General features: G+C 50.0%; 1 protein-coding gene across 5 annotated transcripts in view; it reads right to left on the bottom strand.

Annotated features, from left to right (window-relative positions):
• The window catches only part of NFATC1 (nuclear factor of activated T cells 1), a 140098-nt gene extending 132138 nt beyond the window's left edge, over positions 1-7960 (bottom strand). Inside the window, exon 1 of one of the 5 annotated variants that reach the window (XM_089776351.1) lies at positions 7488-7960. In XM_089776351.1, the coding sequence (XP_089632477.1) occupies positions 7488-7623 (136 nt within the window). In that variant the 5' untranslated portion in view covers positions 7624-7960. Of the gene's footprint in view, positions 1-1717; positions 2787-7487 lie in introns of those variants that run through there. The other 4 variants (XM_075921105.2, XM_075921108.2, XM_075921109.2 and 1 more) reach the window with 4 other exon arrangements.
• Positions 7961-13241: the final 5281 nt, after the last annotated feature.

The following is a 13241-nucleotide window of genomic DNA, read 5'->3' as shown; positions in this document are numbered from 1 at the left end:
CCCCAAAAAACCATAGCAAATGATCCTTTCCCTCTCCCATTTTGATGTTAAGATCCTACAGAGAGCAATCCTCTATATTTGTACAGCCTTTAGCATACTGTCCAAAATCAGTCCCCAAAGAGAACACCCATACCACCTAGGTTCCTGCACTTCAAATCTGGGAGAATATTCCTTCTCAATTGCAAATTTGGGAATCAGTTAGACCCTGAACATGGGAGCAAGAGACACTCACCAAGAGTCTAAGAAAGGATTTTTGATCATCAGACCATTTCTATTTAGATGCTTAGATCCATATTTTCAAGAAGCCTAAGGGAATTCAATGGGATTTGGGCACCTAATTCCTTTGGGTCCCTTTCAAAACCTCAGCCTTAAAATACCTAATTTCTGACATCCATATTTGCAAAGCATTGACACATCATTAATTAATGCATTTGGATATTGTGCACATCCACCCCAGAGAATGGGGCAGTAGATGTAGGTAAGACCAATGCAGCACATTAAACCAACACATTGAAGAGTTGCAGTAATAAACATGGAGATTTGCTTTGATTTAAAGTCAGAACTTTGGCCTTCATTTAGTGATGCTCTGGGAAGCGGAGGGTGGGTGTCTCCAAGATTCCAGTGTGGGATCCAGTAGTGAGACTGGGAGTAACTCCAGCACTGAAAAAGTGGCAAGTGACATCTCCTCAGGAAGCAGTGACACCACTCTTCCCTCCACAAGCCAGTTTCAGTGCCAAACAACAGGTCATCCCAAAGGTGAAAAAAATGACACTGGATTCTCAAACCATGTCTCATAGTGTCCACATCCAACTGTCTAACTCAACACCAACTAAATACAAGCCTGAAGCAAAAATCTGGATCGGAACACACCTGGCCCCTAAGGAGGGGTGGAAGGTTTGAAATCCAACTCAGCTCCAGATTTCACCACTTTTTGACAAGTCAGAACCAAGACCCTCAGATACAAGTATCCCCACACTCCAGGATATATAAAATTCAGACATGGATCTTAACATTACAGGCTTCAGAGGGGTAGCCCTGTTAGTCTGTAACTTAAGAAAAAAATGAGTGGTCTTATACCACCTGAAGAGACTAACAAAAAAATATAGATAGTATAGTGAGCTTTCATGGGCACAACCCACTTCTCTTGCTCTTGTGGGTTGTGCCCAGGAAAGCTCATTATACCATCTATATGATTTTGTTAGTCTCTGAGATGCTACAGGAGCACTCTTTTTTTGGGGGGGGGGGGTCTTCGGCTTTTCTCTTGTTTGGACGATCCACTCCTATAGACAATCATTCTGTGATTGTACAGGGGACAGGTCAGTAGATTGCACACTCCTTAAATAACACTTTTCCTGCGGGACTGCGCATCCCTGAGAAGTCGAATGTGGTGCCACCGCCCCACACCAGCTCCTAAGCCAGGACACGCACAACCATTGCCTCCCCCGGAGACCCAGAGGGCAGCAAGGTCTGGCAGAAGCAGCACTGGCGTGCGTGCCTCCCTCCCCCTCTTGTGTTTAGGCCAGAGAGAGAAACATACAAGCCCCTTCCTGCCTCCCCCCTCCCGCCACTACTTGTTTGATGCCTCCCTAAGGCAGCCCCGCGCTGGGGGGGGGGGGGGTCACGCAGCGTCTCGGCCCCGCGCCGCCTGCAGCAGCGGGGACACGTCGTCCCAGCCCTGCAAACAGCGGCCAAGGGCTGCCTTAGTCTCCGTACCAACCTTTGCCAGCGGCGCAAGCATCGCCCTGGTTAAACTCGAACAGGACGTCAAAGTCAAACTCGGGCTCTTCCTGCAGGCCAGTCATGTCCCCGGCGCGGCGCCCCGCCAGCTGGGAGACAGGCAGCACTTTCTCTCAGGCTCGGTGCCTTGGGTCTCGGCTGGAGGAGGAGGAGGGGGTGGGGCAGAGCCGAGGGGCTGCTGCTGCCGCTCCCGCGTGGCTGTGAGTCAGCGGGCCCGGGGGCTGGGGCAGCAGGCTCCGGGCTCCGCTGCAGCGCGCGGGGAATTGAAGCCGCCGGCCGGCGCGGCTCGCTGCAGCAGGTCCGCTCCCGCAGGCGGCTCCCGGGCTGGAACGTGACCCTCCGCCCCGTCTGTCTCTCCCGGGCTGCGCCTGGGGGACCCTCCCTCTCGCCGTGTGGATGTTTCCGGGTGCGGATCAATAACCCCGCGGCTCTGGCTGGTTCCTTGTTTTCAAACAAACCCTCCGCGCGGCTTCAAGAGAGACGCGGTCCAGCCCCTCTGCCTCGGGCAGGTGAGCGGAGCAGGCCGAGCCGCGGGCCCTCGCTGCGCTCCTGGTTTCCGGGGGCAGTTCTGCTGCCCTCGCAGACTGATGTCTCCCTTCGGTCCCCACCTTCCCCCGCCCTCTTTTTGTTGTTGATGTTGCTAATCTGAGCAGTAAAACTGAAACCCGCGCGCCCTTCCTCCCCCGTCCTAGGGACACGTGTCTGAGCGCCTCTGACAGCAGCACCCAGTGCTTCTCTCCGCCGCTTGTGGTTACCACTCCAGCCAGAGCGAACCAACTCTCTCTCTCGTGTGTGTCTGGCTGCGTGGCGTGCATCCAACCCTCTCCTCCACCCCCAGTTTTTGCAGTGACCCTGAACTCCGTGGTGGTATTTTTTTAAGCCCTGGGACTCAATAAACTTCGAGCAAAGCGAAAAGGCTGCAAAGGATCACAAACCCCCCAGCTCCAAGGTAATGGACGGGGGGCTTGTGATCCCTGCCGGGATGGGAGTAGCCACCCCCAGAGAACCTGGGGGATGAAGGGGTTTCTGTTTCACTCCCCCACATCGTCAGACACATTTTAATTGCCACCGGTTTCAAGTTTCCCGCACCGCGCTGATTACAAAACAGGGGAGAAAAAAGTTCTCTCTTCTTGGCTAACTGACAAGCCCTAATGATGGGGCCTCCGGAGGATGCTGATGCCGAGTTTGCCTTGCCAATCTGTGTGGGCTGAAGACGTCAGGGCTGCAGTATAAAGCTGGGCTACAGTCGAATGGTGTTTTCTCCTCGCAGCAGTGCCCCCAATATTTATTTATTATTGGAGGGGGGGTTGCTAGCCGTAACATTTTGTGTTTAGTTGCAGCACCCACTAGTGCCGACAGCCATAACACACACGCGACAACAGGACTTTTAGTATAATCATTTGTATTGCGAAGGGGCGGTGGAGGAGGACATTCCCCATCTCCTGTCTTCAAGTTCAGACCAAGGGGAATGTGCAAATTGTTGAATGAAAATCTACAAGAGAAGCAGGAGCGTCGCTTGTGCCCCCCTTGCCAGAAACAGTTGCAGCGCTCTTTGAATGGTGCCTGCGGCATTTTACCTTGTTTTGTTCTAAAAGTTACAGCTGAACAAGACTGTTGTTCTTCTCGCTTTGGAAATATATGTATTTCAGATTAGACAGACCGGTTTTAAATACTACAACATGCAAATGACCTCACCGCCCTAGCAGCCAGCACTGAGTCTGAAACTGTTGAGCTCCCAGCATTTTTAAGGCTGAATTTCAAAGGCATATTTTAAAAGCAGCCATGGAAACGGTATTCCCTTATAAGCTCAGGGAATACCATTTTCCAGGCGAATGGCTGAAAACTCCATTACAAAGTGCCAAGAAAAAACTATATACATTGCATCAGAATACCTTCTACTTTTTTTTTCTTTCTACCGCAGTGCTGTGCGGCAGTAACACACTGTCTCTCATGATTTACACCGTGCTAGCAAACATCTGCCCTCAGGCAAGTTACTACGCTGATTGTGAACTTGTGGAAGTCTCTGACTTCTGACATGATTGTTTCAAATACTGTTAGCCACTGACATCTCCTCCTCTTCCTCTATCCCCTGGACTTAACACTCCAGAATTTGGAGCGGGGATGCGTTTTGGAGAGAAGCGGGCTGTGACAGATGTGCCACAGCACATCTGGGCCCTGGATTGGCAGAACAGACTGCTAAGCCATTGTGCAATGCTGGTGTACCAACCTGCTGTGCCTTTGCTCCCAGCTGTTTGTTCTAAGCAGCAAGGCTGAATCACCAGTGTATGGGAAAGGCCTTGGCATCAACTTAAAACAAACCTCTGGAAGGTTCGCTAAGTAGGATCACTGAGGTGGAGAATGGAGTTTTTATTCCACTGACGCTAATATATCAGCCCTCTTTCTTTTTTCTCTGTTGCCAATGCTATCCAAGTTAGGCACCTCCATCCGTATTCAGGCATTTCAAACCGAGGCCTGATTTTCAAAGAGGCTGAGGAGCCAGGGGAGTGCTCAGCACGACTGAAAATCAGGCCATTTAACTGCTGCCTACATATGGATTTGGTGTCTACCTTTGGGTTGAAAATGCTGGGTTTTGTGGCATTGCTTTATAGGCGTTGCTGCTTTCCGCTCAACCTATGCAAAACTTCGCCTGGAGCCGACATGTTGCGAGTTTCATTTTCTTTTCACCCAGCTATGCTTCGGCTTCTAATTTAGAAATAATTCTTAAGCAAATGTTTACCTTGGGTAGCCTTTCGGCTCCGAATTATAGCTAAAAGCAACCAGAAATCTACTCCCGGGTCAAAAAACCCAACCAAAACTCATTAGGCCACTGGTTTTCATTCTAAGGGAAGACATCCCGTAAATACAACATCGTTCTTACAAATGACCAGTTTTGCTTCTCTTCCGACCGGTTCACCTTGCTGTTACAAAGGAAATACCTTCAACAATTTGATACTTGCTTTCTCTCTCAGCCCCTGCCAATGGGGCACAACGAGGACGAGGGGGTAATAAAAAAATATCCGCTACTTCCATTTCTTGTCCAATCATTTTCATGTTTGGCTCTACACCCTGGGTGCCTTCGATATTGATCGACGGGTCAGAGCTATTCACACAAAGTTTGCTCTGCCAAGCCAACAAATACTAGTGTCCCGCTACTGGTGAAGTGTTGAGATTGGCATATGGCCCCAGAAGAACTGTACTGTATAGGAATACAGAACTCAGGTGAGAGAATGCTTTAAGAGTGAGTGAATGTGTCCTGTCTGTTATTAACCTGGCTTAAAACAATGCTATTCAACTGGGGAGCTCCAGATTGCTTGTGGGGAAACCTGTTCTATTTCTCGAAAGAAAAGCTCTATGAATGATTGCACGGTTGCATTATACTCCCCTTCCCACGCTATTCCACCTTTGAGGCAGATCCTCAGCTGGTGCAAACTGTCATAACGCCATTGACTTCAATTAAATCAAAATGACAATTAAAACTAGCTGAGGCTCTCACCGCAGTTGAGTTCACTACAGTCTGAACGACGGCTTAAGCTTTAAATAACGGTAGTATGAATTAGTTTTAATGTAAAGACTCAGGCTCCAAAGGATCATTGTGCTGATAAAACTTTATTTAGTAAACCCCCCCACCCTGACTGATGCCATACATTCTTCACAGTAAAACTTTAAAACAATATATTTTGATCGTTGCTACTTGGCAGCGGTAAACCTTTATTTGCAGAAAGTCAGTTTTGTAGAGTTCGTCTATGTATTTACTGGATTAGATCATTCTTTCTGTTGGCCTAATTTCTTAGCCCCTAATAGTATAAACAAAAAGTGAATTATGGCAGATAGCTTGTGACAGTTTACCTCAGGCATCGAAAAAAGTAATTAAGCAGGAAGCCATAGAAATAAAGTTGATTATTTCTTTTTTACACTCCCCCATTTATGCTTTTGCCTGTTTGTCTTCGGGATTATTTTTTGGAAGTTGGCACATGAATTGTCTTTGAAGTTAAACTTTTTGGAAGCCCACTTTTGAAAGTTCAAGAAGGCAAACATTTACTAATATTACAATATTAGTTATTTACTAAGATTACAATAAGTAATTTTCGTCTAAAGCGGCGTTTGCATGATTTCAATCTCAAAGTCCAATAATTCAACAGCACCTGTAGCTATTTACGGAAAGGGTCCTTTCAATTGAAATAAACCTCTCTAGTGAAACCAGCTGTGCAGAAAAGGTAGCCACTGAAGATTAGCCTAAAACATGCCTGTGAAGACACAGAAAATAAGAGGCATGCTCCCTACTTCAGAGCTGCTGGAATAAACACTATTGATAAATTTCACTATCAGTTTTTTTTATCACTTGGTCCTTTTAAAGATGTTTGGCTTTAATTACACTGAAGAGCGGTGTATCAAACGCCTTCCCACATTTTGAAGACTGAAGGCTTGAGTGTATACTGAACACGGTGACTGTGCTGATTCCAAAACAGAAACCTGAAAAGTACACTACACCTGCCAAGAGATGAAAGTGACTTATTGGTCCTACCGTGTCCAAAAGAGTCTGTCATTCTTAACACAAAGAACGACCATTCCACGGAAAGGCTGTGATTATAATACTGCTTTGTAAAATAATAATTTTATAACTGCAGAGAGGAAGACGCCTTCGGTAAGAAAATGTCTTGGGACTAGAATACCTGTTGGATCATTGGATCAAGCCCTTGGTTAAAAAAAATCCCCAACACTTAGTGCTTACTATATTTGCAACCCTAAATATGGGCCACCAGTAAAATATTTCGAAAATCCCGAACACAAGATCTTTTCCAGTTAGCGTGGCGGGTGTATTTTCCTGTTTAATACATGTTGGGACTATGGTTACCTAAAGAGCACTCAACAAAAGGAAATGAGTTGTCTTGAATAGCATAATTTATAATAGAATCTCATGTTATGAATTAAAGTATAGTAAGTGTGAGACGATGTTCCCGCTGGTATATATGGAAGAATAAAGTAGTAAAAACTTTGGAGTTGTTCGTTTTGATACCCTGGAGGAGGGATCATCGTCATGAGATTTCAGATTACCCTGAGATTTTTGTTTTGTTTTCATAGGGGTTTTAATTTTTTGAAAGCTTACAAATCATGGGTTTAATTAAAGGGTGGCTTCTAGCAGAAAACTATATCCCACTTTATCATAATCCAGTCGCTATTTGCATGTTAAGAATCGGATGGTTCAAAGTGATTCAACAAGCTACACGCGCCCTGCGCTCTGTAACTCGGTTGGAAACACTAGCATACCCAGCGCGCACTCAGACGTACTACAACTCCACGGGATCCTGGGATGCCTTTAGCGGAAGAGAGACCTGCCCCACTGGGCTCTGCGTTAGTCAGATTAAACCCACCAGGCAAACAGCCCCCGGCGGCGCTGGGCTGTTGAAACCCAAGCAGCCCCTGCATGTGATTCTGACAGGTCTGCCCCAGCCCGCTCCATTGTGCTGCGCGGTGCAGCCGGAGCCCGGCTCCAGGAGCCAGAAGCCCGGGCCAAGTGCACGCAGCGCAAGAGGGAAAGGAGCCACCTATTGGCAAAAAGGCGCAGTCAAACCTCAAGGCTGCTGTGGGGAAACACCAGGGGGACACCGCCTCCCAATCACTGCCGCCCGCGCCAGCAGCGGCCGGCCGGTCCTCCGCCGCCGCCGCCACCCCAGTGGCCCCGGGCACGGTCCCTTCCATCCTCCTCCCCACGGCGCAAAACCCGCCGACCGCGGGAGAGCCGAGCGCGTTACCTTCCTCCGCTGATTTCATGCTGCCGCTGCACGGGCGGGACGAGCGCTGCGGAGCCACCGAGGTCGCTCTCCCACGAGCTGGCGGCGGGGGTCCGGCTACAAAGTGCTTGGCAGCGGGCAGGCCAGGGCTTGGCATCCACTCGGCCAGCGAGGGGGGAGGGCGGGGAAGGGGGAATCCCTCGCGCTGCCTCTCCCTGCCCGCTTCCCCCGCGCTCGGGCTCGCTCGGCACCTGGGGCGAGGTGTGTCACCCCCCCAGCTCCTCCCCCAAGCCCAAAGGCGCGCGTCACTGGGCCGCCGCCGCCCCCCGGGCAGTGGCACTCAGGAGAGCGGGCATCGCCCGGGCACTGGCGCTGCGGCGGGCCCGGCTTGGGAGACAGGGAGCCCTGGGGAAGTTCGTCTCGCTCCCTCCCTCCCGGGCTCTTATGCGGGGGTGGGGAGGGGGGTGATCAGTGAGCACGACGGGTCTGTAAGTCTCGCTCTGACGCAGGGCTGCGCGGTCCGGCTGCCTTTTTAAAGCTGGAAAACACCCCCCCTTTGCCCCCCTCCCCCCGCCTTCCCGTCCCAGCCCCTCTCCCCGCCCAGCCGTCCCGTGATGTCACGGGGCCTGCCAGCTCCTCTCAGCTGCGCTCGCGAGCCGCCAGCGGGAGGCTGCGGGCTTCAGCGCCAAGGGGGCAAAGTCCAAGCCGGACCCCCTCCCTCCCCCCCCCACACACACACCTCTCTCCTATTTCGGATTCTGTGTGAACTGGAGCGACTGCGCGTCCCTCCCCACCCCTAGAACCCCGCACCCTCCTCCTCCCGCAGCCTCGCTCGCTTTCCAAAAGTTTGCGCCTGTTTCAAATGAGTAAGCATCGCATCTAGCTCCTGAAAGAAAAGGAGCCGGGGGAGGGAGGGAGGGAGGGAGGGGAGGAGGAGAAATAGCCCTGCATGCTGAAATCATTATGTAAAAAATCGCAGGCTTCCCTCGCTGTGGAAATTTGGAAAAGCGCATCCACTGGCAGGCAAGCGAAAGGAAAATCCCACTCTGCTAAATTACTAACAGACTCGGCGGATTTGATTGCAGCCGCTCCGGCTTTATTATTCGTTTATTTATTTCTTCTGTAACTCGCAGAGCAACACGGGGTTGCCTCGTTACATATCTTAGGAGCCGGGGGAAAGAGCCCCCCCCCCCCACGCAGAGGGGTCCATCCACAGGCCCCAAATAGCGTCCCACAGGACCTCAGTTCAAACAGGACAGTTTCAAAGTTCGCAGGAACTTTCAAGTAACTGGGAGTGACAGGCTTTGAAAGTGCGCGGGGGAGGGGGGGGGGTCTAGTTAAACCTTTTCTTAAAATTAAACGCATTTTGCCTTTCAGCTCCTACCTTCTTCCTCTGCCCCCACACCTGGCAAAAAAGGCAATAGTTTCTTGTTGGAGTTGGACAGCAGCAAACGGAGCGGTGGAGCGGTTAAAATAGCTGGGGTATGAAAAAATCATAAATCTGCTGCATGACACCCAGATGCGGTTTAAAATAAACCCAATATAAACGAAATCCTGTCTGCTTCTCGGGAACAGGAGGCCATAGAAGAGACTCTGAGGCCAATGATTGTACTAAGTCATTATTGAAAATGTTCCACCTCAAACAATGAGTCCCGAGAAAAATAACTGTCCATTCAGATACAAAGAGGAAGACGTTTCTTTCAAGGCGGACTTTTCAAAGACTTCTGTCAAGAATCTAAGGGGGATTGTATCCATCTATACACATGAAATTCAACGGAGCTCAATGTTTGCTTAATCTAGCCAACTTCAAGTAATTTACTCCTATAAGAAATGGAACCAAATTACTAATTATGAGAGAGCAAAGATCTGATTGTTTCACTTATCTATTTGTTACGTAAGAGGCTTCCAGCTAGGAAGTGTGTGTCAGAAGATTTAGATATACTTTTCTGTATACTTGTAGGGAGGGAGGCTGGGATAGTTATTTCTTGTACTCTCAAGTATCACTTTCCCACATATTAAAGATGCCTTCACAAAAGTGAAAAATCATTTAGGAATCCAAGGAGAAGCCTGTCTAATCTATCTAGGTTTTTTTAAATATTGTTATCACTATGGTAACTGAACGTGTGGGCGATGGATGGAATCGGCCCTGAATAGTCGCCAATTTTTTTTGGAGGGGGGAGGAAGTTGGGAGTTTTGGAAGTTTTCCTCCCTAGTCGGGCACCTCTCATTCTTTGCAGAAAAATACTAGTAAACCACATGGGTGCTACATCAAATGATATTTCTCTAGAATACAACATTTACAATAGCAGGGGACTGTGACACCACGTGTAGGGATAATCATAAACAGTCTGTTAAGGGACACGGTATTTTTACTCCAACCCCCTTCACTTCGGGAGCAACGAACAGTCTTTGATTTTGAGTTTGTCTTTGCTTGTGGGGGACTTTGTGCTTTTCAGTGTCAGATGATACCCGGGCTCGTCGCAAGAGGGGTGTTTTCTTCTAGGGAGGGGGAGCAGCGGGACAAATGAGCCACACGGTAAGTGCGGATGACAAATCGCAGCTATTACTTTAGTATCTCTCTCTCTCTTTGCCAAAGGAATTTTTGGAGCTATCTTTGCAGATGGGAAGGGCCAGCGCCAACCCTGTGTGCTGTGGAAAGAGGTTTAGGGAGGCGTAAGGTCAACCAAAGTGCTTATTTTCTGCCTCCCTTGCTGAACGCGTCCGCTGTACGTTGTAATGGCACATTGATTTTTAGGAGCACTTGCTCAGCGGTGGGAGGAGCAGGGAGACCCTTTCCCAGGAAAGTAGAGAAAACGCAGACACCCAGCGAGTGAAGAGTTACTCTCTGCTGAGCACAGACAGACACAAAGCGGAGTCCCAGCAAAACACACCCACACCCACATAACCACACAGAAAACAGACCCAGCAACACACATACACGCACACAGTCTCAGCCCCACACACACACACACACACACACATTGTCCCAGCAACACACGCACAAAGCAGAGTCCCAGCACACACAGTCCCAGCAACACACACACACGCAGTCTCAGCCACACACACACACACACACACAGTCCCAGCAACACACACACACGCAGTCTCAGCCACACACACACACACACACACACACACACAGTCTCAGCCACACACACAGTCCCAGCAACACACACACAAAGCAGAGTCCCAGCCCCCCCACCCCCCCACACACAGAGTCCCAGCACACACACACACACACTGCAGTGTAACGCACAAGTATCCAGAATCCCAGCAACGTCAGCGCACACACACACACACAGTCCCAGCACACACACACACACAGTCCCAGCACACACACACACACACACACACACACACACACACACACAGTCCCAGCACACACACACACACACACACACACACAGTCCCAGCACACACACACACACACACACACACAGTCCCAGCACACACACACACACACACACACACACACACACACAGTCCCAGCACACACACACACACACACACACACACACACACACACACACACACCCCAGTCTCAGGGCGCTCTGGGTTTCTGGGGCCCGGCCCCTCTCGGTGCGCTTAGGGGCCACGGCCGCGAAGCTCGAGAGCCGCTCTCCCGGGCTTTGCCTCTTTTCCTGCCTGCGCGCAGCGCTTTCCTTCCCCCCGCTCCTCTGCAGTGACGGAATCCCCAGTCTGTTTCCTCCTGTTTAATGCCGTTGCCTGGACCACCGTGGCCGCGCTCCAAGTCCGAGGGAGTTTTCGAAGGCGGCGGCGGCGGCAGCAGACCCTGCAGCCAGCTCGCCGTGGCCGCCTGGTCCCGAGCCCAGAGAACCCAGAGCGCCGCTCGCAGCTGGCCCCAGCTCCAGTTGTTCCTGCCCGTGCGCTGGGCTCTGGCGCCCGCGGCTGCCACTCCGGCAACGGCCTGCTCCTACTCCACCCTCTGCTGCTTTTCCCTTCTCCTCCCTCCTCCCCAAGTTTGTTTACAGCGCTACTAGGAGCGACAGTTACACGGGTTTTATTTTAGGAGAGGGTGATGACTAACAAAGAGCTTAGTACAGAAAACAGCCCTATTTTTAGACAGCTGTTGTTTCAAAGGATTACTGTAGCAAATACACCCTCCGCATTTCTAAAGCCACTTCCAGAGGCCAAGTCCTTTCTCCTGGGCCCTTGCTGAAACACACAAGAGGCCTAGCCAGCTCCTGCAGCTGGCACAAGCTCATGGGTTTGGTGGGTTGGGATTTTTGTTTGTTTTGCTTTTCATTTTCCAAATCAAATGGCTAAATCAGACCCATAATTGCTATGGATACAATGGGTTTTAATTAATTTGGTGTTGGCAATACACAACCCTACAGCGCTTTCCACAGAGAAGGGGCCAAGCAGGGGACATTCAAAGCAATTCTAGTGAAGTCGGGTCATCCAGAGGAATTAGTCTCTCTCTTTCTCTGCTTGCAGTGCTTGGACCTTCTGTAGCACTTTCACCTAGAGAATATAGATGGCTCCTGGTTTAGCTTTGGCTCAAGAGTTCTGTGCTTCCTCAGGTTGCAGAAGAAGGCTTGATGAAGATGAGCACAGTGCTGCAGAGAGATCTGACTTTTCTTTACCCTGCACTTTACCCCTTACTTCCATCTTGATGGTGGTTTGGGAATGTGGCATACTTACAAACTATTGGCCTAGCACTGGGAGTTTATTAGAGGAGACCATTTCAATCATCTACTTTGCCCTCCTGCATAACAGAGGCCTGAAAACCTTACCTGGTAATTCCTGCTGGAAGCCTAATCATTTGTGGTTAAGCTACAGACCGGACACCGGCACTCTGTGTTCTGCTGGGTACAGAAGACCAAGCAGAAAAATGAATGACTACCAGAGGACTGCTCACATGTAAGAGCAAGAAACACTCCCTTGCTTGGTGCTTTTTAGTCAGTCGGTCCCTCTACCTCTCTCCCCTTAGATAAATGAGCTTCCAGGTGGCTTAAAAATGACAAGTTAGATGTCTTCAAGTCACCAGGACCTGAAGAAATGCATCCAAGAATACCGAAGATGCTGACTGAGGAGCTATCTGAGCTGTTAGCTATCATCTCTGAATAGTCATGGAAGATGGGTGATATTCCAGAAGACTGGAAAAGGGCAAACAGAGTGCCCATCTATTAAAAGTGAAATAAAGGCAACTCAGGGAATTACAGACTAGTAAGCTTAACTTCTGTACCAGGAAAGAAAATTGAGCAAATAAGGTGGTAAGTAACAGCATGGATTTGTCAAGAGCAATTATTGTCAAACCAACTGGTGCCTTCTTCTGACAGAACAACAAGTTGTGTGGATCGTGGAAGTGGTAGATGTGAAATATCTAGACTTTAGCAGACCTGTTGAAGGCGGGGCGGGGGGGGGGGAGAAGGGGGAGCACGTAGAGAAGGGGCAAATGGGTCCTGGAGATTCAAAAGGGCCCAGAGATCCCATCTGTCACTGCAGAAGATACTGTGGCAATGGCAGCAGCTGGCGCCCTGGGCCTCTTTGAATGCTGTGGGAGTGATGGAGCACAGCTGTGCGTGATTGTGAGAGCTGGAGAGAGGGACATCGCAGTCTAAAGGCTGATTGTCCTTGGCCCCGCCCCTTCTGCTTTTGGCCCCACTCCTTCCAGGCTGCAGAGCCACCCCTCCCTCCCACCTCCCCTCCCCCCACACCTTGCCCCGGGGCCTGGCAAGGCTGTCAACCTTAATGGACTTTAGCAAAGCTTTTGATAGAATCTCACATGACCTTCTCATTAACAAACTAGGA

This window comes from Pelodiscus sinensis, chromosome 2, assembly GCF_052426305.1.
Source record: "Pelodiscus sinensis isolate ZL-2025 chromosome 2, ASM5242630v1, whole genome shotgun sequence".
Taxonomy (NCBI): Eukaryota; Metazoa; Chordata; order Testudines; family Trionychidae; genus Pelodiscus; species Pelodiscus sinensis.
The sequence above is the reverse complement of the archived record's forward strand: the minus strand, read 5'-3'. Positions and strand labels throughout refer to the sequence as shown.